Source organism: Vulpes lagopus, chromosome 1 (genome assembly GCF_018345385.1).
Source record: "Vulpes lagopus strain Blue_001 chromosome 1, ASM1834538v1, whole genome shotgun sequence".
NCBI classification, from domain to species: Eukaryota; Metazoa; Chordata; class Mammalia; order Carnivora; family Canidae; genus Vulpes; species Vulpes lagopus.
Window position 1 is genome coordinate 78,666,988 of NC_054824.1, and position 27,711 is coordinate 78,694,698.

The 27,711-nt window shown below is 37.0% G+C and overlaps 1 protein-coding gene and 2 non-coding genes across 3 annotated transcripts in view; all 3 read left to right on the plus strand.

Annotated features, from left to right (window-relative positions):
- Nucleotides 1-27,711, plus strand: part of HSPBAP1 (HSPB1 associated protein 1) — a 66,798-nt gene that overhangs the window by 11,915 nt on the left and 27,172 nt on the right. Inside the window, exons 2-3 of the mRNA XM_041771904.1 lie at nucleotides 3,727-3,912; nucleotides 12,638-12,819. Coding sequence (XP_041627838.1) covers nucleotides 3,727-3,912; nucleotides 12,638-12,819 — 368 coding nt within the window. The remainder of the gene's footprint in view (nucleotides 1-3,726; nucleotides 3,913-12,637; nucleotides 12,820-27,711) is intronic.
- Nucleotides 11,950-12,057, plus strand: LOC121475069. The gene has a single exon (XR_005983612.1). It is a non-coding gene; the product is annotated as a U6 spliceosomal RNA (small nuclear RNA).
- LOC121475074 lies at nucleotides 17,712-17,819 on the plus strand. The gene has a single exon (XR_005983614.1). It is a non-coding gene; the product is annotated as a U6 spliceosomal RNA (small nuclear RNA).

Here is a 27,711-nt window from a genome sequence, read left to right on the forward strand (position 1 = left end):
TCATTTAGCAAATGTTAGAGCATTTAATACATCCCAGTCACTGGGCCAGGTGCTTTCTCAGCAAATTTTAGTTTTTAGGGTCTCCTATTTAACTTCTGGGATGTCTCTGATTTTTAAATCAGATGATTAAATACTTTTTTAAAAGGCATACGCTAGAGGAAAAAAATATTTCTTTGAACACTACTCATGCGTTACTAATGGCCATGTATTTATTTGTGGAAGGGTAGCAAGATATATATCTTACCCAAGTACGAGAACTCTTTGGGGAATGTTGAAAGCCAGATTTATTGCCTCTCATTAAAATAAGCCGAATAAATAAATCCCTGGCCCAAAAGGACTGGGGCTTCTCTTTTTCTCTGCCCTTCAAAGTTCTAGAAACAAAGTTCTCAAAGTTTGAATATTTTTCAACTATAGAACTGAAAGAATTACTACAAGGTCAGACCAGCCATTATTCATTCAGTGTAAGTCACAGAATATTTTATAGAGGTAATATGGTTGTCCTTGAAAGCAATAGCCTCAGAAGGCAAGGTGTTAAACCTTGTTACAAACTAGAACAGTCTTGACTATAAGAATTAATTTTTATATGTGAAAGGATTTAGGAGGCAGAATTTTGCTGGTATTGGTTCAGTGGCACAAAGATGGACATTTCTGCATTCTTTCAGCTGAGGATTGCAATTTCCTGGGCCTTTTTTATTTTTTTATTTTTGAAGTAATCTCTGTGCCCGATGTGGGGCTCTAACTCTCAGCCCCAAGATCAAGAGTTAAATGCTCTACCACCTGAGCCAGCCAGGGGCCCCCTGGTCCTCTTTGATTTCTCAAGGTGGCTAACCATTATGTCTGTTTTCCAGGCAAAATATAAGAGAGAAGGCAAAAAGACTGACTTGGCAGCTTCCAGATATATCTCTGGCCACTTGTATCTGCACAGAATTACAGGAATTGTAATTTTTCAGCCACACTCGTTGTCCAGAGTTGTGTTAGTAAGGAAGAAGAGAGAGAGTGGTATTGGATAAGGTAGGCAACTAGCAGTGTCTACTACGGGTATTACCCCACCACTCCCTGCCCATGGGGACAAACCACAACATTCCCTCTCTCCAACGCACACATGGGTTTATTATCCATGAATGGGTCTACAGTTTTCCCAAACTTATTTCTCTTTCCAGGTTACACTCTCTCTCCTGAATCTGTAATGCTAGTATAGGTCCCACAGTTTGAATTATCTGGAAGCAGGATTATGCAGTAGAAAGAGCACTGGACTTGGAATCAGGGAACCTAACCTGTAGTTCCAGGTCATCACTGATGTGTTAAACTTTGACATCTGAGCTTCCTATTCTTCCTTTGGATAATGGAAATGATATGCCTTCTTTGCCTATGTTTTATAGGTTTCTTAGAGATCAGATGAGCAGTTTTCATGTATGTAAATGGTAAAGGAAATATATTATTATGACGATGATGTTCAAAACCAAACTCTTCATCTTCCCTCCAGAATGAGCTGCTGCTCCTAACTTTTTTTTATGTCAAGTCACAAAGTCTAGAAACCTCAGTCTCCCTTATGGCTTCCATCTTCCTCCCACCCCACATGTCTTTGTTTGTAATAGTCTTTGATATTATTCTCTTAGTATTTCTATATCTCCACCATCTCTGCCTTCCTTACTGCCACCCCTTGCTGTTCAGGGCCTTACTGGAATACTTCTTACTTGGCTAGTACAGTAGCTCTGAGTCAGTTCCAGTCTCTACATCTCCACACATTTCTACATAGCCCTCATTTTTATTGCTGATGGATATAATGTACCATGGGAAAAAATTTACATAATATTTAGTAATATTCAGTAAATATTTTTCTATTTTTAGATATTAGGCTGTTTATATTTTTAGTTTTTATATTATGGTAGTAGATATTTTATGTGTATACATATATATTATAAATATGCATGTAGCCGATGATGATTTTGTTAAAAGCAAATTCCTAGAACAGGAGTTACTAGATTAATGGGTGGTTATTTGAGATTTCTGCTTCACTTTTCCAGTTGTTTGCCAGAGGATAGTACTAATTTACATGCCATAAACAACAGAGTGTTATCTTGAATTTATTACAGCTTCTTGTAGTCTAGCAAAACTTACAAAATATATAATAAAAATGCAGCTTGTCTATTTTCCATGTACATGGAATCCAGACACTCCAAGTCCAGGAAGATTTGGTGTATCATGATCTAGGTAACCTTGTACTTATATTTATCAGCGAGTATGGGTCTAGACCCCTAATGTGAATTTATCAAGCATGTCAAAAGTTGAAAACAAGAATCTCAAGGAAAGATAGAAAATTTTGTTCCTGGTCACATCCTGTTTCCCTTACAGGCTCTTCAGCACTTACCTATGAACTTGGGGCTTCATTTACTTGGGGGCCTACATGTCTCCTCACTTGGGAGCCCTGAATGTGTAGACAGTGACAGACTGTCCTCAAATGTCTTGCTTACTTTCATCAAAGTTTTAGGGGAAGGGGCTTCATTTACTTGGGGGCCTACATGTCTCCTCACTTGGGAGCCCTGAATGTGTAGACAGTGATAGACTGTCCTCAAATGTCTTGCTTACTTTCATCAAAGTTTTAGGGGAAGGATTCTGAGTGTTTGCCCTTGTCTGAGAAAAGAGGCCAAGTTGACTTAAAATTTTTCATTTTCTTTAAAAACAAGCCTTAAGAATAGTTAATGAATTAGAGGCTTTAGCTGATTATTCTAGAGAATCATAAATTTAGAGAATCATATGCTAATGATATATGCATATGTATCAGGAATCAGTATGAAGCATGTTTTGACTTTCCCAAAAAAAACTTCCATTTTAAGATGTCTTTAAGGAGAAACTTACTTGTTCTTTTATTTAGCAAATACTTATCATTACCATCCAACCCAGGATTTACAGTCTATGATTCTGTGAAATTTATTGAAGTACTCAGTCACAAAATTTATTTTTATATATCCCTTATACTGTTTATAGATACAATTGATGTCAATGATTAACATTGATACCTATCATAGTATATCTTTTATCTTTTTAAATCTTGAAATGAAAATAATCATTCCCCACCCCTTTGACTGATATAGGAATTCAGTAGTCTTTTGGGGTAAACACATGATATTTGACAAGTAGAATTATTCCTGACTCCAGCAGCTCTAGTTCTAGAGTAGTCCCATCAGTATTTCATATATAAGCCTCTATTTAGGAAATGCAATTTTCAAAAAATGGTGTCTTTTAAAATTTAAATATAGTGGAAAGCCTTTTTTAAAAAACATTTTTTGACATTGAAAATTATAAATATTTTCCAACGTTTAAAATTTAATAAGAAAAATCACTTAAGGGGATCCCTGGGTGGCTCAGCGGTTTAGCGCCTGCCTTTGGCCCAGGGTATGATCCTGGAGTCCCAGGATCCGGTTCCGCATCAGGCTCCCAGCATGGAGCCTGATTCTCCCTCTGCCTGTGTCTCTGCCCTCCCCCCATGACTATCATGAATAAATAAATAAAATCTTAAAAAAAAAAAAAAAATCTTAAAAAAAAAAGAAAAAATATCACTAAAGAATTATGGTTTTTGAGGTTAAATATTTATGTAAATAGTAATAAACGAAGCATAAAATGTAGTATAATTGCATAGAAAGATTTACCGTAATAGAAATGATACTAGCTATTTTTCCTTCATATTACATGAAATAACTTTATAGTTATCACTCTTTCTCTCCCCAGGTGAATGTGTCAAACCTTTTACACCAGAGAAAGCAAAAGAAATTATAATGTCTTTACAACAACCTGCAATCTTCTGTAACATGGCTTTTGATTGGCCAGCACACCACTGGACTGCTAAACACCTTTCTGAGGTCCTTCACGACAAGCAGATCCGGTTCAGGATGGGAATGAAAAGAACAGATACAGGTAGGACTACAAGTAATCATAATAATAACATCTCGTAGCATTCCCACATTCTTAGCAGTGGTTTATGTCTAGAGAATCCTTTATTTCTAATCCTGTTTTTGACCATTTGCAGATGGGAAAGTTTTATTGGAGGTTTTAGGAGAACAGTTTGTGTTAAGACTTTTTTTTTTTTAATATACTATGCCTGTAGTTGATAACCTTATGCAATTGATAGCCTTATAACTTTGTTCATGTATCATGGTTCACTGAATGTGGTAGAAAACTTAATATTTGTTAACGTGCTATTATTTATGTTCCCCTATGACTGAAAAAGATTATTACCAAGCTTATAGTCCCTTTTGCTTTTTACTCATGTAGAATGTGTCCTTTTATTTGTGGCTTCAGGCACTATATTTATACTGCTTGCTCCTGGTTGTAATTTTATCTCTCTGCTCCATCAGCCGCCTGACCTCTGTGGTTCTGCATCAATATGAAAAGTATGTAAAGCTGTCTTTCTTTTCATCCTTTTAAGCAATTAGAATTTGCCAGCCTCTTCTTTTTCCCTGGAGACTTGTAACATTTTGATATTTTGCCATATAGTCAGATAAAGCAGTTGCTGTTAATTCTAAAAATAGTAAAAGGAAAGAGTGCTGTTTAAAGGAATCCATAACCATTGAATGGCTTTAGAAGTGTTTAATTTCTATTTAAATATGGGCAAGGTTGGTAGTCTACAATTTCACAGTGTTTGAAGCATTGCTGTGAAGTGGCTCTATGAATATAGGAAGTAAGAGCACAGGCTGAGTTTTTATGGGCCTTTTGCCAGTCTAGCATTTAATTTTAACCCAGAAGGAACTAGAAAATTACCCAGCTTCCCTCTAGCTTCTCCAAGCTTCTTTTTCTCATGTTGACCTTCTCATGTATCTCTCAAGAGTTATTTGGTTTTTGGTGTCTAGAACCCCCTTGTACTCATGGCAGAAACAGTAGGATTAATAAGCAAAACTCTTTAAAATCTCATTCTAATCACAGATCAAAATCTTACTGTGTTTTAAAATTAAATGCTAGACTGGCAAAAGGCCCATAAAAACTCAGCCTGTGCTCTTACTTCCTTGATTTTAGTCAAATAAATCTCCCATCCACTGAGATGTCTATTAGACAATAATTTTGAGATAAATAGGAGCTATAATTTTTTTCATACCCTGGTTAGACTCCAAATACAACATGACTACTAATTGCTAATAGTTATTGAGAGCTATTGTGTCAGGCACTCTTCTGAGTGCTTTATACGTATTAATTCTTTTAATCTTCTTCAAAGCCTCTTAGAATGGTTCTATTATAAGCCTATTTTCTAGATGAGGTACAGTGATTTGACATTTTCAAGCTAATACTTAAACATAAGAGAAAAAGAAAGTAGAAGTTCTCTGCAGTTGTGAGCAGCTGCTCTGTTTTTACTAAAGATAATTTTTTAAAAAATAGGGTACAATTCACATAACATAAAATTTATCATTTTAAAGTGTACAGTTCAGTGCTTTTAACATACGCATGATGTTGTGCAACCATCATCACTATCTAATTCCAGAACATTTCATCACCCCATAAGGAAGCCCAGTACCCTTTAAGCGGTCACTCTCCATTCCACTTTACTCCCTGACAACCACTAGTCTGCTTTCTGTTCTTATAGATTTGCCTATTTCATATAAACAGAATCATTCAATACATGGCTTTTGTGTATAGCTTCTTTCATATAGCATATTTTCTAGCTTCTTTCACGTAGCATATTTTCAAGATTCATCTAAATTGTAGCATAAATCTGTACTTCATTTCTTTTTATTGTTGAATAATACTCCATTATATGTACATATCATGTTTTGTTTATCCATTCATCAGTTGATGGACATGTGGGTTGTTTCCACTTTTTGGCTATTATGAATAATGCTGCTACGAACATTTATGAGCAAGTTTTTTTATATGGATATATGTTTTCATTTCTCTTGGGTTTATACCTAGAAGGGGGATTGCTGAGTCCTACGGTAACTCTGTATTTAACCTTTTTTTTTTTTTTAAGGTTTTATTTATTTATTCATGAGACACAGAGAGAGAGGGAGGCAGAGGGAGAAGCAGGCTCCATGCAGGGAGCCCGATGTAGGACCTGATGCCGGGACTCCAGGATGACACCCTGGACAGAAGGCCGGTGCTAAACTGCTGAGCCACCCCGGGATCCCTGTGTTTAACCTTTTAAGGAACTGCCAAAATGTTTTCCAAAGCAGCTGAACCATTTTACATTCCTACCCCAATGTATGACGGTTTTAATTTCTCTACATCTTTGCCAATACTTACCTATTTTTTATTCCAGCCATCCTAGTGGATGTGAAGTGTTATCTCATAATGGTTTTGATATGCATTTCCCTAATGACTAATGATGTTGAGCATCTTTTCATGTGTTTACTGACCATGTGTATGTCTTCAGAAAAATGTCTATTCGAGTCCTTTGCCCATTTTCTAATTGAGGTGTTTGTTGGTTTGAACGGGTTTTTTGGTCTTTTTGTTGTTGAGTTTAAAAAAGATCTTTACAGGGAATCCTTGGGTGGCTTGGTGGTTTAGTGCCTGCCTTTGGCCCAGGGTGTGATCCTGGAGTCCTGGGATCAAGTCCCACATCGGACTCCCTGCATGGAGCCTGCTTCTCCCTCTGCCTATGTCTCTGCCTGTCTCTCTCCTCAGTGTCTTTCATGAATAAATAAATAAAATCTTTTTTTTTTAAGATTTTATTTATTTATTCATGGAGACAGAGAGAGAGGCAGAGGGAGAAGCAGGGTCCACGCAGGGAGCCCGACGCGGGACTCGATCCCAGGTCCCCAGGATCACACCCCAGGCTGTAGGCGGCGCCAAACCGCTGCGCCACCTGGGCTGCCCAAATAAATAAAATCTTTTTAAAAAAAAAAAAAAGATCTTTACAGATCTTCCTCAACTTATGATGGGATTAAATCTTGATAAACTCATCATAAGTTGAAAATATTTCAAATCAAAACTACATTTAACACACCTAACTGGGCACTTGGGTGGCTCAGTCCGTTAAGCATCTGCCTTCAGCTCAGGTCATGATCCTGAGGTACTAAAAATCAACCCCTGAATCAGGCTCTCTGCTCAGTGAGAAGTCTCTGTCTCCCTTTGCCCCTCTGCCTGCTCGTGCTCTCTCTCTAATAAATAAACAAAATCTAAAAAAAAAAAAAAAAAAAAAATACACCTAACTTACCAAACGTAATAGCTTAGCCTAGCCTACCTTAAATGTCATCAGAATACTTACTAGCTTACAGTTGAGCAAAATCATCTAACACAAAGCCATTTTGATCAAGTATTGAATAGCTCATGTAATTGAATATGGTAGTGAAAGTGAAAAGCAGAATGATTATATGGGTACAGAATGGCTGCATGTGTATCTGTTGTTTACCCTTGTAATGGTCTGGCTGAGATCTATTGCTTGCTGCCACTGTCCAGCATCACAAGAGAGTATCATAGTGCATATCACTAGCCAGAGAAAAGATCCAAATTCAAATTTCAAGTACGGTTTCTACTGAATATGTATCACTTTCACACCATCATAAAGCCAAAAAAATCATTAAGTCAAACCACTGTGTGTAGGGGACTTTATATATTCTGGATATCAGACCTTTATCAGACTTAGGACTTTTATTTTTTTATTTTTATTTATTTATTCATGAGAGACACACAGAGAGAGAGGGAGAGGCAGGCTCCCTGCGGGGAGTCTACTACAGGCAGGACTTGATCCCAGGACCTTGGGATCACAACCTGATCCGAAGGCAGATGCTTAACCATTGAGCCACCCACATGCCCTTCTCTTGATGTTAAACGTGGCTTTTAAAGAGCTAATACTTGGGCAGGCCGGGTGTCTCAGCGGTTTAGTGCCGCCTTCAGCCCAGGGCCTGATCCTGGAGACCCAGGATCAAGTCTCAAGTCAGGCTCCCTGCATGAAGCCTGCTTCTCTCTCTGCCCCTCTCTCTGTGTGTGTGTCTCTCATGAATAAATAAATAAAATCTTTAAAAATAAATAAATAAAAAATAAAGGGCTAATACTCTGTTGTATGTTAGTATCGTAATTAAATTTTTTCTAGATTACTTAGAAGCTTCAAATTTATAAATAAGACTGTAAGTGAGCATCTTTGAAAATAAATCTTGTTCAAGTTTCTGATGATTTTCCTAGGATAGATTCCTAGAAGGAGAATGACTGGGTCAAAGGGTGTAAATGTTATGAGTAAGCAGCATGATGCATGAACCTGCTTATACCAGAAACCTCTGAGTCATCTGATTGTCCCTGTAAGTGATGTCTGGTGACCCTGTGACTTATACCCTAAATATGTACCATCTACCTCCTTCTCTCGTTCCAGGCGGGGTCACCCTGCTCTCTCTCAGCAACGTGGTTGCAGTAGTCTGTCATAGTCCCTCTGCACTCCCTGTCTTTCCTTTTTTTTTTTTTTTAATTTTTTAAAATCTATTCATGAGAGAGACCGAGAGAGAGGCAGAGGGAGGAGCAGGCTCCATTCAGGGAACCTGATGTGGGACTCGATCCCGGGTCTCCAGGATCACACCCTAGACTGAAGGCGGCGCTAAACCGCTGAGCCACCGAGGCTGCCCTCCCATCTTTCCTATCCAGGCCATGCTTCATACTGAAACCAGAAACAGTTTTTTAAAAAAACAGATCTCATCCTATTTTTCTGCTTACAACCCTTAAATGGCCTCCATAATCCTTAGGCTAAAGGTCAAAATTTGTGTGTGGTATAGAGATCTCTGTTTGCCTCATCAGCTTAATCCCTCTCCCTGAGCTCGGGCCAAACAAGCTTTTTAAATTTTTTTATTTATTTATTTTTTTCAGTTTCTGTATTTCCAGAGGTTGGGTTCTCCTTTCTTCAGGGCTTTTACATCTAGAGTCCAGCCATTCTTTTCTCCTTTCCCATTTTCCCTTACTGCAGCTTTCCCTGGTTAACTCCTCTTCTTCCTTCAGATCTTTGCTCAAATATTTTGTCATGGAGGTCTTTCCTGATCACACACCTCTGCCTCCTGAATCAGGTGCAGCTACTCAGTTAACTCTGAGTACCTTGTATTTCCAAGGAGCGCCTAGCTCAGTTAGAATCACGTGGTTAGTCTGTAAGTAAATAACTGTTTACTGTCTCTCCTCCCTTCAAGAAGGCCACCTTGTGAGGGCCAGGGTCAGGCCTCGCCATGGGCTGAGCACCTAATGGCACTCAGATATTTGTGGAGTAAAAGAATGAAGGCTTTTGGTACCTGTGGCAAAGTGCTTTGCAGAAAAGTAGTTTCCATTTACGCTCCTTTCAGATCATGCAAGGGTGTCTGTTTTGCCACTCTGTTGCCCAAACCAAGATTTGTCTTTAATTATTTTTTTTTAAGATTTTATTTATTGGGCAGCCCAGGTGGCTCAGCACACCGCCTTTAGCTCAGGGCATGATCCTGGGGACCCGGGATCGAATCCCACGTCGGGCTCCCTGCATGGAGCCTGCTTCTCCCTTTGCCTGTATCTCTTCCTCTTTCTCTCTCTCTTTCTCTCTCTCTGTGTCTCTCATAAATAAATAAAATCTTTAAAAAAAAAAAGAAACCGGGATCCCTGGGTGGCGCAGCGGTTTGGCGCCTGCCTTTGGCCCAGGGCGCGATCCTGGAGACCCGGAATCGAATCCCACATCAGGCTCCCGGTGCATGGAGCCTGCTTCTCCCTCCGCCTGTGTCTCTGCCTCTCTCTCTCTCTCTCTGTGACTATCATAAATAAATAAAAATAAAAAAAAAAGAAACCATTCTGAATCAAATCCATTTGGATCATAGGTGCCCAGTGGCAATACTATACCTCAGCTGGCCCAGTAATTTGGGAAAAGCAGTTGTAGAAATAAGCCTAAGTATGCAGTGATGGTCAAAAGTACCTACATTTCATGCAGTGTTTTCTTGCTTGAAAAATGAGGAAGTCTAACAAAATGGAGAAATATTTGTTTCCCTGATCTGCAAAAAAATATTTTAGGACTCCCTTTTATGAGAGTTAGAAGCAAGTTCAATTTACACACTACTTCCAAATCCTGAGCTTAGTTGAGCTGCTTCTAAACCTAACACGTTGACAGTAAGTGGGATGAAAATTGCAGCTGCCTGAGCTACTTCAATGTTAAATGAAAGAACAATAATAATAAAGTTAGAAAGGAATAATTGCATTGCAGAAAATAAACTAAGAAAAACAACTGTACTACCCAGAAAGAAATTGTCGTGATGATAACAGAATGAAAGCAACACCTTTTGCGTGCTACTTCCAGGAAAGAAAAATTCAAAAGATTCTATTTTGAAATCACTGTAAATGTAAAAGTCTGTCATTTACATTCATTCCATTCATTGTAATTTTCTCCTGACAGTAACAGTTCTCATATGTAATTTTTGCCCTTTTAGGTTTTAATTTTTTAAAGTACAGAACTTGCTGTGACAGAGAACAAAGTCCCCTGATGAGGCTGCAATGCAGACATGCCTGTGAAAACTGGCCTCCTACTGTACCCCCCAGGGATAAGTGTCTCAAGTAATGGCTTTAGTATTCAGTTCGATCAGTTGGATTGAATTTTATGAACTAAAAACTCATAAGACAGTGTAATATCTTCAGGCTTCCATTGGAGCTTACTGAAATGACTATAAAATGACTCCTGTTTCCCAGAACCATGCAGCTTTCTTGCCACATGGGTTTTTGTTTGTGTGTATTCCTTTTTTTTTTTTTTTTTTTTTTTAAATTTTTTTATTTATTTATGATAGTCATACAGAGAGAAAGAGAGAGAGGCAGAGACACAGGCAGAGGGAGAAGCAGGCTCCATGCACCGGGAGCCCGACGTGGGATTCGATCCCGGGTCTCCAGGATCGCGCCCTGGGCCAAAGGCAGGCGCCAAACCACTGCGCCACCCAGGGATCCCTTTGTGTGTATTCCTATGTTGTTGGGTAAATGCTTAATGATAATGTTGATAATATTAAGAACATATATGTATTGATGGGTTACTGAGTGGCAGCTGTTCTGTGTGTTTCTCAAAAATCATCAAATTTAAATAGTTCTTAAATATTGCAGATTTTTATCTTTTAGATAAACATACTCCTGTAAAGTTTTCCTTCTCAAAGTCAGATGACAAATTGTGGAAGTAGATGAATTAGGATGGCTCTTTGACACACACTCTCCCCTCTATTCTCCACCTTTTTGAGGTCATAGGAAAAAGAGAGGAGGGGGGAAAAGATGGTTAAGGTAATACTAGGCAGTTCAGGCAGAAGTGGAGGGAAGAGATAAAAGCTGTTGAAAAAAGAGTCTGAATAACCTCTTACTACTAATTCAGCTAACTTTTGAAGGGCCTCAAGTAAATGTAAGAATCAGAATTAGAGCCTGTTACTGAGCATCTGCTATGTTTCAGGCATTGTGCTAACTTACAAGCAGAAGATCTATATCACTTAAAACAATTTCACGCTGGTCATAATCAGATTTCTTGAATATTCATTCCCCATGTGCATTTAAAATATTTTGCTTATTACCAAAAAACTTTCATTTTATCACTATTTAGAAGAATAGTTCTTGGATAAACAAAGGCATACCCATAATAACAAACCATTCTCAATAGACAGTAGACTTCTCTCTGAGCTTTCCTGATCAACCTGCATCTCTGGGTCTTTGCCTCTTCCTATGTGTCCATGGCACATTTTTCATTTAATTATGTAATGCCTCAAATTTCCCATTATTTGGGCTAAAGCTTTATCTTTGTCTAAATACATTCTCAACTCAAGAATATTACCACCTCTCTCTTTTATGTTCCCACAAGCCTGAGCACAGTGCTAGTTACAAATTAGGTACTTAATAAATGATTCTGAAATAAATGAGTTAATGAATAAATGAACATACTTTAAGTTACCATTGGCCACTTAATGATTCTGAGGAACTATGTTTGATATATGCGCAGTATAAAGTTGGAAAATTTTCAAAAGACTTTTGTCACTACTTTCTTCTCTTTTTAATCTGAAGAAGTAGCTCTCACACTTTTTGGTCTCAGGATCCCTTTGCACTTAAAAATTATTGAATTCCCCAGTACAGAGAAGATCAGCATGGCCCCTGTACAAGGATGGCATGCAACTTCATGAAGCAGTCCATATTTTCTGTAATATTTGGAAATGCAATAAATGCTGTACCTTTAAAAAAAATTACCGAGTTCACCCGTAAGCCTTTGTCAGTATGGATTATGTCCAGTGATGCTTATTACCAAATTATAAATTAAAACTGAGACATTTTAAAAATACAAGAACATAAGCACGTATTCCACTAGTTGCAGAGCAGTGACATCAACTAATGTCATGTAGCTTCTGGTAAACTCCATTATACGCTCATGAAAGAATGAGAATGAGAAATATCCGAGTATTACTGTGAAAATAGTTTAGACCTCACAGACCTTTGAAAAGGTCTTGGAAAATTAATCTAAGGGATACCACTGGATTACTGAATCAGGCTTTACTAAGGGTAGTCTTTAATCATAAGGTTAAAACATTGTTTTTTATCTTTGTTAAATCATGAATGTTGTGGGTGTTGTAGATGGTTCTAATTATATAGCAAGTGCAGAATTAATTTTTGATTAGTGTTAAATGATGGTTAACATTTTTTGGTTGAAATCTTCATTTTAAGAAAACAATATTTGGAAATTGTGTTCAGTATACATTTAAAGTTGGATTCTTTTATATTGCAGTTCCTCAGTTTGAAACAACATGTGCTTATGTAGAAGCTACACTTGAAGAGTTTCTGACCTGGAACTGTAACCAATCTACTATTTCTGGACCATTTAGAGATTATGACCATTCCAAATTCTGGGCTTACGCTGACTATAAATATTTTATCAGCCTATTTGACGACAAGACAGATATTTTCCAGGTAAGTCAATATATTCCTTTTAATCATGGTAATAATTTATTCTTGAGAATAGATCACAAAAACCTCTCTGGTACCTTATTCCTTCACTGTCATCTCCTCTCAAAAGTAGACCCTGCAAGTCTTAAATATTTTATCCACTCAAGTTAAAAGATTTGCTCAGGAGAAGTATAAAGTATGGCTCACATGGATGAGCAGCCTTGTCACTATTTTCCTACTCCCCAAACTTCTGACACACTTTCTCATTTGCCTGCAAACAGTGCCTGAACTAGTTTGGAGCATATGGGAAGCATAGATTGTGTATAGAACTTTCTTTCCTCCTGACCTACATAGAAGTTTTTATTCTGTTAGTGAGGCAGAGGGAAGTACAGCACTGATTATTACACGAAGACGCATTCGTGAAATCCTGGAGTCTTCCCAGGCTGCAGCTGTTGCCATCCGTCCCTGCTCTGGGGGGTTAGTACAGCTTTATGGCCTGAGGCAGAGAGTGCTGGGCTCCTGGTATTTGATTGCAGAAGTCCTGCAGAAGTATGGGAGTGCTTGCAGAAGTAAGAATGTGGAAATTCTTTGTCATGTGTTGACATAACTGACAGCAGAATTTGCTGACTACTATATCCTCTTTTAAGTGTTTTCTACTCAAACTGCCAGCTTATTTTGTGGGGTGATTTCACAAATTCCCTCTTCTGGTTTCTGTGTGGGTGTTAGGCATGAGGCAGGATGGGCATAGTTCCAGGAAGCTGTTTGGATGACTCTGCCTTACCCACAATCGGGTCAGGGCTCTAGAGTCCTTTATTCTGCATCTGATCCTTTGTCCAGAGAAGTATTTCACCCTCGCTGCAGGCTGTCATGCTCCCACTACTCAGCCTCCTGTACTGCTCTCCTCTTGCCCATCATCATCACCCCCTCTCTGGACTTGCCTTTTACATAGACTGATAGTCCTTAGACTCTTTTTTTTTTTTAAGTTTTATTTAAATTCAAGTTAGTTCATAGACAGTATAATGTTCACTATGGGTATACAGTATAGTGATTCAGCATCCCATAGATCGCCCAGTGCTCCTAATCCCCACACCTATTTCCTTTTCCATTCAGCCTGTATTTTTCTTTTTCACTTTGAGTTAAGATGTAGATGCTGAGGTTTACATAGTTATTATAATACAGTGATCAATACTTTGTAACTTTAACAATTTTAAATAGTTACTTAAATTTTGCTTTTTATTAAAAAAAAAAAGGAAAAACATATCACTTGTCTCAGAATTGTTAGTTGAGAATAAATTTTTATTCTCATAACTATGAAAGAATGCATCACCTTTGAAAACATTCGGTATGGGCAGCCCAGGTGGCTCAGCAGTTTAGCACTGCCTTTAGCTCAGGGTGTGATCCTGGGGACCCAGGATCGAGTCCCACGTCGGGCTCCCTGCATGGAGCCTGCTTCTCCCTCTGCCTGTGTCTCTGCCTCTGTCTCTCATGAATAAATAAATAAAAATCTTTAAAAAAAAAAATTCAGTAGATGCTTTCTGAATCCAAAGTCTATACCAAATCCACTATTTACTTATTTTTAAATGATAGTTTTTGAGATAATTTTTTTTCTTATAACACTATCTGTGATCACTTTGAGTCTTTAACTCTGGAATTTTTAGATACCATAGTTCATTTTTAGCGTCTTTTGTTATATTTCTTATACTCTTACCCATCCTGTAGATAGACTAGTACTTTTTTACTGTGTGTTTCAGATAAAACATTGTATAATAGTAATATTTATCAAGTACTTCTTATACTTGGTGCTTTTCTAAGTTTACATTTGTAATCATCACATTATAATAATTACTCCTGTTTTAAGAAAAAAGAGGCACAGAGACGTAAACATTTTCTGAAATTCCACAGCTAAGAAAAAGGTAACCCTTGCAGTCTGTCCTGCAAGCTTTAACTGCTGCAGTGTATGCATACATTGGGTCCAGATATATTTAGTTCTTTATGACCCCACAGCTAGGGGTAAGGACTTCCATGTCTGCTGAGTCTGGGCTCACTCTACCTTGCATAAATGTCTCAGCCCAGGCATAACAGCACTGGGCAGGCATGTGTCCTGTCCGTTAAGTGTGGATATGAAAGGCCTTTTGGTAGTGTGCTGGAATTCTAATTGAGCCCTTATAAGACCTGATGTTTTTCAGTTGAATGAATTTTCAGTCAGCTCACATTATGGTGATTAATCCTCTGGTTTAGAACAGGGAAATCTGCTATGAACAACCAAATTCATTATATCATTTTTTATCTCAGATGTCTGAGCATGAAATCTTAAATCACAGGTACCTAAGTTGTTTCCCTTTTACCACTATAACTCATTCATTCACCAGGTCTTACTACTTACTGTTTTAAGCTCTCTTCCCTTTGTTATAAAATGCTGGGTAAACATTAAAACAGATAATTGTAAAAAATTTCTGTTAATTCATTTAAAAAATCATTATATGTGAACATAACAGTTTTACGAAAACAACTATATTGAGGGACGCCTGATCTGGAGATCCCGGAATCGAATCCCACATCAGGCTCCCGGTGCATGGAGCCTGCTTCTCCCTCCGCCTGTGTCTCTGCCTCTCTCTCTCTCTCTCTGTGACTATCATAAATAAATAAAAATAAAAAAAAAAGAAACCATTCTGAATCAAATCCATTTGGATCATAGGTGCCCAGTGGCAATACTATACCTCAGCTGGCCCAGTAATTTGGGGAAAAAGCAGTTGTAGAAATAAGCCTAAGTATGCAGTGATGGTCAAAAGTACCTACATTTCATGCAGTGTTTTCTTGCTTGAAAAATGAGGAAGTCTAACAAAATGGAGAAATATTTGTTTCCCTGATCTGCAAAAAAATATTTTAGGACTCCCTTTTATGAGAGTTAGAAGCAAGTTCAATTTACACACTACTTCCAAATCCTGAGCTTAGTTGAGCTGCTTCTAAACCTAACACGTTGACAGTAAGTGGGATGAAAATTGCAGCTGCCTGAGCTACTTCAATGTTAAATGAAAGAACAATAATAATAAAGTTAGAAAGGAATAATTGCATTGCAGAAAATAAACTAAGAAAAACAACTGTACTACCCAGAAAGAAATTGTCGTGATGATAACAGAATGAAAGCAACACCTTTTGCGTGCTACTTCCAGGAAAGAAAAATTCAAAAGATTCTATTTTGAAATCACTGTAAATGTAAAAGTCTGTCATTTACATTCATTCCATTCATTGTAATTTTCTCCTGACAGTAACAGTTCTCATATGTAATTTTTGCCCTTTTAGGTTTTAATTTTTTAAAGTACAGAACTTGCTGTGACAGAGAACAAAGTCCCCTGATGAGGCTGCAATGCAGACATGCCTGTGAAAACTGGCCTCCTACTGTACCCCCCAGGGATAAGTGTCTCAAGTAATGGCTTTAGTATTCAGTTCGATCAGTTGGATTGAATTTTATGAACTAAAAACTCATAAGACAGTGTAATATCTTCAGGCTTCCATTGGAGCTTACTGAAATGACTATAAAATGACTCCTGTTTCCCAGAACCATGCAGCTTTCTTGCCACATGGGTTTTTGTTTGTGTGTATTCCTTTTTTTTTTTTTTTTTTTTTTTTAAATTTTTTTATTTATTTATGATAGTCATACAGAGAGAAAGAGAGAGAGGCAGAGACACAGGCAGAGGGAGAAGCAGGCTCCATGCACCGGGAGCCCGACGTGGGATTCGATCCCGGGTCTCCAGGATCGCGCCCTGGGCCAAAGGCAGGCGCCAAACCACTGCGCCACCCAGGGATCCCTTTGTGTGTATTCCTATGTTGTTGGGTAAATGCTTAATGATAATGTTGATAATATTAAGAACATATATGTATTGATGGGTTACTGAGTGGCAGCTGTTCTGTGTGTTTCTCAAAAATCATCAAATTTAAATAGTTCTTAAATATTGCAGATTTTTATCTTTTAGATAAACATACTCCTGTAAAGTTTTCCTTCTCAAAGTCAGATGACAAATTGTGGAAGTAGATGAATTAGGATGGCTCTTTGACACACACTCTCCCCTCTATTCTCCACCTTTTTGAGGTCATAGGAAAAAGAGAGGAGGGGGGAAAAGATGGTTAAGGTAATACTAGGCAGTTCAGGCAGAAGTGGAGGGAAGAGATAAAAGCTGTTGAAAAAAGAGTCTGAATAACCTCTTACTACTAATTCAGCTAACTTTTGAAGGGCCTCAAGTAAATGTAAGAATCAGAATTAGAGCCTGTTACTGAGCATCTGCTATGTTTCAGGCATTGTGCTAACTTACAAGCAGAAGATCTATATCACTTAAAACAATTTCACGCTGGTCATAATCAGATTTCTTGAATATTCATTCCCCATGTGCATTTAAAATATTTTGCTTATTACCAAAAAACTTTCATTTTATCACTATTTAGAAGAATAGTTCTTGGATAAACAAAGGCATACCCATAATAACAAACCATTCTCAATAGACAGTAGACTTCTCTCTGAGCTTTCCTGATCAACCTGCATCTCTGGGTCTTTGCCTCTTCCTATGTGTCCATGGCACATTTTTCATTTAATTATGTAATGCCTCAAATTTCCCATTATTTGGGCTAAAGCTTTATCTTTGTCTAAATACATTCTCAACTCAAGAATATTACCACCTCTCTCTTTTATGTTCCCACAAGCCTGAGCACAGTGCTAGTTACAAATTAGGTACTTAATAAATGATTCTGAAATAAATGAGTTAATGAATAAATGAACATACTTTAAGTTACCATTGGCCACTTAATGATTCTGAGGAACTATGTTTGATATATGCGCAGTATAAAGTTGGAAAATTTTCAAAAGACTTTTGTCACTACTTTCTTCTCTTTTTAATCTGAAGAAGTAGCTCTCACACTTTTTGGTCTCAGGATCCCTTTGCACTTAAAAATTATTGAATTCCCCAGTACAGAGAAGATCAGCATGGCCCCTGTACAAGGATGGCATGCAACTTCATGAAGCAGTCCATATTTTCTGTAATATTTGGAAATGCAATAAATGCTGTACCTTTAAAAAAAATTACCGAGTTCACCCGTAAGCCTTTGTCAGTATGGATTATGTCCAGTGATGCTTATTACCAAATTATAAATTAAAACTGAGACATTTTAAAAATACAAGAACATAAGCACGTATTCCACTAGTTGCAGAGCAGTGACATCAACTAATGTCATGTAGCTTCTGGTAAACTCCATTATACGCTCATGAAAGAATGAGAATGAGAAATATCCGAGTATTACTGTGAAAATAGTTTAGACCTCACAGACCTTTGAAAAGGTCTTGGAAAATTAATCTAAGGGATACCACTGGATTACTGAATCAGGCTTTACTAAGGGTAGTCTTTAATCATAAGGTTAAAACATTGTTTTTTATCTTTGTTAAATCATGAATGTTGTGGGTGTTGTAGATGGTTCTAATTATATAGCAAGTGCAGAATTAATTTTTGATTAGTGTTAAATGATGGTTAACATTTTTTGGTTGAAATCTTCATTTTAAGAAAACAATATTTGGAAATTGTGTTCAGTATACATTTAAAGTTGGATTCTTTTATATTGCAGTTCCTCAGTTTGAAACAACATGTGCTTATGTAGAAGCTACACTTGAAGAGTTTCTGACCTGGAACTGTAACCAATCTACTATTTCTGGACCATTTAGAGATTATGACCATTCCAAATTCTGGGCTTACGCTGACTATAAATATTTTATCAGCCTATTTGACGACAAGACAGATATTTTCCAGGTAAGTCAATATATTCCTTTTAATCATGGTAATAATTTATTCTTGAGAATAGATCACAAAAACCTCTCTGGTACCTTATTCCTTCACTGTCATCTCCTCTCAAAAGTAGACCCTGCAAGTCTTAAATATTTTATCCACTCAAGTTAAAAGATTTGCTCAGGAGAAGTATAAAGTATGGCTCACATGGATGAGCAGCCTTGTCACTATTTTCCTACTCCCCAAACTTCTGACACACTTTCTCATTTGCCTGCAAACAGTGCCTGAACTAGTTTGGAGCATATGGGAAGCATAGATTGTGTATAGAACTTTCTTTCCTCCTGACCTACATAGAAGTTTTTATTCTGTTAGTGAGGCAGAGGGAAGTACAGCACTGATTATTACACGAAGACGCATTCGTGAAATCCTGGAGTCTTCCCAGGCTGCAGCTGTTGCCATCCGTCCCTGCTCTGGGGGGTTAGTACAGCTTTATGGCCTGAGGCAGAGAGTGCTGGGCTCCTGGTATTTGATTGCAGAAGTCCTGCAGAAGTATGGGAGTGCTTGCAGAAGTAAGAATGTGGAAATTCTTTGTCATGTGTTGACATAACTGACAGCAGAATTTGCTGACTACTATATCCTCTTTTAAGTGTTTTCTACTCAAACTGCCAGCTTATTTTGTGGGGTGATTTCACAAATTCCCTCTTCTGGTTTCTGTGTGGGTGTTAGGCATGAGGCAGGATGGGCATAGTTCCAGGAAGCTGTTTGGATGACTCTGCCTTACCCACAATCGGGTCAGGGCTCTAGAGTCCTTTATTCTGCATCTGATCCTTTGTCCAGAGAAGTATTTCACCCTCGCTGCAGGCTGTCATGCTCCCACTACTCAGCCTCCTGTACTGCTCTCCTCTTGCCCATCATCATCACCCCCTCTCTGGACTTGCCTTTTACATAGACTGATAGTCCTTAGACTCTTTTTTTTTTTTAAGTTTTATTTAAATTCAAGTTAGTTCATAGACAGTATAATGTTCACTATGGGTATACAGTATAGTGATTCAGCATCCCATAGATCGCCCAGTGCTCCTAATCCCCACACCTATTTCCTTTTCCATTCAGCCTGTATTTTTCTTTTTCACTTTGAGTTAAGATGTAGATGCTGAGGTTTACATAGTTATTATAATACAGTGATCAATACTTTGTAACTTTAACAATTTTAAATAGTTACTTAAATTTTGCTTTTTATTAAAAAAAAAAAGGAAAAACATATCACTTGTCTCAGAATTGTTAGTTGAGAATAAATTTTTATTCTCATAACTATGAAAGAATGCATCACCTTTGAAAACATTCGGTATGGGCAGCCCAGGTGGCTCAGCAGTTTAGCACTGCCTTTAGCTCAGGGTGTGATCCTGGGGACCCAGGATCGAGTCCCACGTCGGGCTCCCTGCATGGAGCCTGCTTCTCCCTCTGCCTGTGTCTCTGCCTCTGTCTCTCATGAATAAATAAATAAAAATCTTTAAAAAAAAAAATTCAGTAGATGCTTTCTGAATCCAAAGTCTATACCAAATCCACTATTTACTTATTTTTAAATGATAGTTTTTGAGATAATTTTTTTTCTTATAACACTATCTGTGATCACTTTGAGTCTTTAACTCTGGAATTTTTAGATACCATAGTTCATTTTTAGCGTCTTTTGTTATATTTCTTATACTCTTACCCATCCTGTAGATAGACTAGTACTTTTTTACTGTGTGTTTCAGATAAAACATTGTATAATAGTAATATTTATCAAGTACTTCTTATACTTGGTGCTTTTCTAAGTTTACATTTGTAATCATCACATTATAATAATTACTCCTGTTTTAAGAAAAAAGAGGCACAGAGACGTAAACATTTTCTGAAATTCCACAGCTAAGAAAAAGGTAACCCTTGCAGTCTGTCCTGCAAGCTTTAACTGCTGCAGTGTATGCATACATTGGGTCCAGATATATTTAGTTCTTTATGACCCCACAGCTAGGGGTAAGGACTTCCATGTCTGCTGAGTCTGGGCTCACTCTACCTTGCATAAATGTCTCAGCCCAGGCATAACAGCACTGGGCAGGCATGTGTCCTGTCCGTTAAGTGTGGATATGAAAGGCCTTTTGGTAGTGTGCTGGAATTCTAATTGAGCCCTTATAAGACCTGATGTTTTTCAGTTGAATGAATTTTCAGTCAGCTCACATTATGGTGATTAATCCTCTGGTTTAGAACAGGGAAATCTGCTATGAACAACCAAATTCATTATATCATTTTTTATCTCAGATGTCTGAGCATGAAATCTTAAATCACAGGTACCTAAGTTGTTTCCCTTTTACCACTATAACTCATTCATTCACCAGGTCTTACTACTTACTGTTTTAAGCTCTCTTCCCTTTGTTATAAAATGCTGGGTAAACATTAAAACAGATAATTGTAAAAAATTTCTGTTAATTCATTTAAAAAATCATTATATGTGAACATAACAGTTTTACGAAAACAACTATATTGAGGGACGCCTGAGTGGCTCAGTGGTTGAGCATCTGCCTTTGGCTCAGAGCCTGATCCCAGAGTTCTGGGATTGAGTCCCACAGGGGGCTCCTTGTGGGGAGCCTGCTTCTCCCTCTGCCTATGTCTCTGCCTCTCTCTCTGTCTCTCATGGATAAATAAATAAAATCTTTAAAAAAAAACTATATTCAAAAAAATTTTTAATGTTATAAGAGTAGTGGCATTGTTTTACATTTTTGTGAGTCTTGTTAATATCTGGTTTAATAGAAGACAGCTATACTCTACGTCTTTATTCAGTCTGTTATAATTTATTTAAAATATATGAAGAGCATATTGCCTTACACATATAGCAGCTGAAAAAATAAGACTATTTTATTTATTTATTTAAAGTTTTTTTTTTGAGAGAGAGAGAGAGAGAGAGAGAGAATGAGAGAATGAGCACGAGCAGGGGGAGAGGAAGGGGGAGGCAGAGAAGCAGACTCCAAGCTGAGCAGGGAGCCCAACTTGGAGCTCGATCATAGGACCATGGGATCATAACCTGAGCCAAAGACAGAGGCTTAAGTGACTGAGTCACCTAGGTGCCCCAAAATAGGACTATTTTAGAAACTTTTTTTAGATAATTGTGAATTTCTTTTTTATAGTCCACCAAACTTGACAAGGAGTAATTTCTTAAAGGTTCATTTGTTGCAGTACAGAATCTGAGTGCATAATCAATGAACTCTTTGTACTTTTACAATAAATTCCATTGGTCCAGGCACCTGGGTGGTTCAGTTGATTAAGTGTCTACCTTTAGCTCAGGTTATGATCCCAAGGTCTTGGAACTAGTCCCACATCAGGCTCGCTGCTCAGCAGGGAGTCTACTTCTCCCTCTGCCCCTCACCCTGCTCATTCATTCTCTGTCTCTCTGTCTCTCTCTTTATTGTGAAAATAAACAAAATCTTTTTAAAAATTTCATTGGTCCATCTTGCATGGAATGGATCTTTTGTAATGCTTTTCATTGGCCATTTGGAAAATAGTGGTTTACTGAATTATATAGATCTTCCAAAGGTTGACAAATTTCCATATACTTCATTAAAAAAAAAAGTGACATTTATTAATATCATCACCATTCTCATCAGAAAAGTGTTTTGAGTATTAAGAAGCTTTCAAGCTCATGTGTTTCATGATACCAGTTCTCAAAAGCATTTTCCTTCTGTTCAAATATTTTCTAATTCCCCTTGTGATGTATTGTTTGACTTATGGATTATTTAGAAGTATAATGTTTAGTTTCCAAATATTTGCAGATTTTCCAGCTATCTTTCTGTCATTGATTTGTTTTTTTTTTCTAATTTAAATTCATTGTGGTCAGAAAACATATATGATTTCAGTCCTTTGAAAGTCATTGTTTATTGCCCAGAATATAGTCATTCTTGATTAATGTTCTAGATGCACTTGAAAATAATGTGTATTCTGCTATTGTTAGGTTTTATAAGTGTCATCAAGTCGATTCTTTAAATCTCCTGTATCCTTACTGATTTTTCTGTAGGCTTGTTCTGCCCATTATATAGAGAAAGGTATGGAAATTTCCCGACTACAATTGTATATACGTTTCTTTTTAAGTTTAGGTTAGTCAGTTTTTGTGTCATGTACTTTGAAACTGTTATTAGGTTCATATACATTTAGGATTATTATGTCCTCTCAATAGATTGATCTTTTATAATGAAATGATCTTCTTTCTCCTAGATTTTTCCTTTTTCTGAAGTCTATTTGTTTAGTTTGCCTTTGGTTACCATTAGCATGAAAAGGGAATACTTACTATATGATTCCATTTTTATAAAATTGTAGAACTCGCAAATAAATATATAGTGACCAAAAAGGATTGAGAACAAGGGGCTAGAGAGAGATGGGTTACTGAGATCACAGGAAAACTCAGATATGATCAAAATGTTTGCCATCTTGATTATAGTGATGGTTTCTCACATGTATATATGTAAAAATTAATCAAATTGTACACTTTAAATATATGCTGTTTATTGTGCATCAGTTATACCTCAGTAAAGCTATTTTAAAAACAAAAGAATACAATGCTGCCTGGTACATTTTGGTTCCACTGTCCTGACACCAGCAGTTTTATTCACCATTGTTTTTTGTGCAATCAATGCAAATGTCAACATTTAGAAATAGACAAATAACGTCTTAATAGTATTATGAACATAATTTAAACCTCACAGGTCCTTTGAAAAGGTCTCAGTGACTCCTAAGGGATCCATGGACCACCTTGAGAACTTCTGGTTTACAACATCACTTCTGATACTACTCTTTATTCCTCCAGTTCTGATTCCTCCACTAATCAATTCTAAAACAGATTCTCATGAAGTTACATTCCAAGTCATGCTACAGATTAAATATTGAAATATATTAATCATGTTCACAAAAATTTGATGACTTTAAAATTGTATAAGAATAGCATTTGAAACTCTCCCCAGTATGACTGATATGACCTGTCTCCTAGGCTTATGTCCCTGTTGTCTCCTTGCTCAGTGCTGGATGGTCTTGTTTTCCTTCATCTCCTGAGCTTTATTCATGCTTTTCTCAATTTCTGTCTAATAAAATTCTACTTAGAGCCTGGCTCAGATTCAGTCTTAGCTATGAAGCCTTCTCAACCACTGTACCCACAGCCATCCATTCCTTGCCTGTATGTTTTATTTGGATTATTTAAATGGTTCACGACATAGAATGTTTGTGTCTTGTTTTTCTAACAATATCAACTCTTTGGGAATGTGGACAATGTTTTATAGCTTTTTATTCCCACAAACTGCTAACATAGTGCTGAATCCAAATAGGTATTTGAATGATTACAGAGGAGTATTTTTATCTGATTCTTACCATTTCTTATTTTGATAGTTCTTTGGTTTTTTAGCATCTTTCTGAGAATGTTTTAATTTGTACCACTAGTTTCGCCTTTGTCAAATTCCTCTAGCTTCTGGGTAATCGTAGCATTTGTCAATCTTGATAAGAAATTATTAGCTCTCTTCAGCCTTTACTGGTTTTATAAGTTTTTAAGTGTAGACTCTAAAGTTTCCATCTATTAACCTTTCTTCTACAAATTAAAATTATTCACTAATAAATATATATAATATTTATATATATACTGATAAATACACTGGTAAATATACCAACATGATCCGAAAATATCCTATAGCCTTAGAGGTGGCCAACAATTGTGATTTTGACACTTAACTGACTTTTATGTATGGCAAATGAAATTAGTCCCATTATTTTTCAGTTGTCCATCACATCATTGATGAATTTAAATAAAACTTAATTTGGAATATTTTGTTCTCTACTTCTCAAGAAAGGTAGGTAATTTGTGAGAGTACTGCATAAAATTTCTCTCATTAGGGAAGAATGTTAACTTTTGTAATTATCAATAAGAATCATCATAATTGAAGCTATTAGAATCAACATAAAGCAGAAAGGATTTTGCCCCAAGAATGTTTCCCAGGCAGATTCCATTTCATGTTGTGATTCATATTGGCTGCTGAGAGTCAGGAGGCCTGTTAATTCACCAGGACACAGAATTGCACAAGATGCAACACATGAAAGATTAGCTCTAACCTGTCTTGGACTTTATAACATAGCTATAAGAGTATGATGAAATTGAGCCAGGTGGTTTAGTAATGATTAAAAGGGTTTGATGGCCAGTGATGCTTTCTGATGAGGCAAATTGGAATGTAAGAATCTGAGTGTTTATCCAAGCCTATCTGTTGGTAGAAAGTTAACTACTTCTTTTCTGTTTATGTTATCTAAAGTAGTTTTCCTAAGGAAAAAAAGAGCCTTAAATACTTGGTAATTTATAATGTCCATTTAAGAGGCTGTTTAAAAATTTAAATTGAAATATTTATCCTTTAAATATATATATTTAGTTTCATATATAATTATAATTATAATTAATTGTATTGTTTTAAAGTTTCATTTTTGTTGTTTTGACCAATATTATGCTTTTTTTTTCAGACATAAAACTCATTATGGAATTATGTATAATCAGTTTTTATAAATTTTTGATCTAGGCATGGAGAATTAATAGAGTGAGACAACTTTTTATGTGACAAATGGAATCAAATTAACCATGGCCATGAGTCACCCAAACAGTGTGGTATAGGTAAAAGAACAAATAGTTTTGAGTTGGGGTGTTCTCAGAGCCTAGAGCTTACACCAACTAGCTCATATCAAATCTGGGCTCTGAGAATACCCCAACTCAAAATGTACCATCGTTTAGAATCAAACAACTTAAGAATGAGTTATTTTTTGGTGATTGGTTTACATGGAATGCTAAAAAAAAAAAAAAAAAAAAGCCACTATCCTGTATTATAAGCATCTTACCAGTTTTCCTCAATTCTTTGGTTAAAACTAGAATTACAGAAGACTTAGTTACTTGTACGTTTTTAAGATGATGTTTGATTCTGGAATAATTATTTAACTTGTTAAATGAAACAGGTTTAGGAGTTATTCAGCTTCAGCATAAAAAGAAGTCTACCTACATCAGTAACTCAGCAATTTTTGACCATTTGTTTTACTCATTGTGTTAGGCACTGGAGATGCCAACCTGAATAAAATAAAAACTGGCCTCCCATGAGACTTTAAAGTGGAATGCAGAAACCAAACCTTAAGATAGAACAATATGAAATGTACTATTAGAGCTCAGTACTATTCCTGACATTTATCACTTAAACAGTAGTAATAGAGTATTATGCATAATCTAGAATATTGAAGTGTAAACATTTTGAATGTTTTCTTTTATTCAACCAGAGTTTTAAAGTCTCTTATTTAAAGTGTCAGGGAGAGGGCGGCGCGGCCCTGGGTGGCTCAGCGGTTTAGCGCTGCCTTCAGCCCAGGAGACGTGGGATCAAGTCCCACATCGGGCTCCCTGCATGGAGCCTGCTTCTCCCTCTGCCTATGTCTCTCTCTCTCTCTCTCTCTGTCTCTCATAAACAAATAAAATCTTAAATGAATAAATGAAGTGTCAGGGACATTTTTAATTAAAGAATTTAAAAAACTGATCCTCATTGCTGTTATGTGTACCTGAAGGAATCCAGTTTTTAAGTATTGTGATAACAAAGTAGATTGGTGGTTGTGTTAGGGTTAAGGGTAAATAAAGGCAGGCAGGTGAACTGCACAGGAATAAGAGGGAACTTTTTGGGGTAATGGAAGTAGTCACTATCTTGATCATGGATGCTGATTACACCAGTGTATACATTTGTCAAAACTTGAACTGTACTCTAAAATGGCTGCATTTTATTGTATATGAATTTTATCTCAAAATTAATTTAGAGGCACCTAGGTGGCTCCATCAGTTCAGCATCTGACTTTTGATTTTGGCTGAGGTCATGATCTAAGGATCCTGAAATCAAGCCCTATGTTCCACTTTCCTTGACATTCTCTCCCTCTCCCATTCCCTCCCCCATTTTCACACGTGAGCGCGCACACACACACACACACACACTCTCTCTAATAAACAAGTAAACCTTTTAAAAAGTAAAATTAATTTTTAAAGAAGATTTTATTTATTTGAGAAAAAGAAAGAGCACAAGTTAGAGAAGGAGAGGGAGAAGCAGACTCTGCTGAGCAGGAAGCCTGATGTGGGGCTCAGTCCCAGGACCCGGAGATCAAGACTTGAGTAAAGGCAGACCTGAGTCACCCAGGCACCCAAAATTAATTTAAAAAGAAAACTAGGCAATGGAGAAATACTGTTTCTAAATGTTTCATTATGTTGATATTCAAGCAGTATCTCCTAAACTAACTCCTATCTTGACAAGTGGCACAAAAATGCATTGTCATCTCTTGTGCCTTGATTTTTTTTTTGGGGGGGGGGGGATATGATAACTTTATGTACACAAGAAATAAAACCATCATTATTTTAGAATTTTTATGTTCAGAACACCGTGACAAGGCAAGTCCATCTGAAAGAAAGAGGAGAATATAGTGCCTGTCATACTTTTATGTTATAAACAAAGTTTATTTTCATTGGTCAGCCAGTTTTCAACTATGAGTGAACAATGAATTCTGCTTATAATGCTCATCCTATTCAGAAGCTGTACTACAGGGGCACCTGGGTGCCTCAGTGGTTGAGCATCTGCCTTTGGCTCAGGTCCTGATCCTGAGATCCTGGGGTCCTGGGGTCCAGTTCCGAATTGGGCTTCCTGCATGGAGCCTGCTTCCCCCTCTGCCTATGTCTCTGCTTCACTTCTTTCTGTGTCTCTTATGAATAAATGGACAAAATCCTAAAAAAAAAAAAAAAACACAAAAAGCTGTGCTACATTTATTCTTATCCTGAAACACTGTAATTATTATTTCCACGTATTTCTCTTAAGGCATCCTTACTCTTTTGATAAACTTCGCAGATAGATTCTGAGAAGTGGCTGGGAATCAGAACAGATTAAATGCGGTTGGAGGAGGATGAAAAAGCAAGACTGGATTCCTGGTTAACTCCTTTAAGTAAGTCCTGGGGTAAAATGTGATACGATTTTCTTTGTGATCTGCTCAAAGAAGTGCATAGAACTTCTCCCTACTTGCACCCCCAAAATGTATGTAAGAGTATGTCATCTGGGATGCATTTCTCTGAAATGGGGTTTAGGACTAGTCAACTGCAAACCTGGGAAAA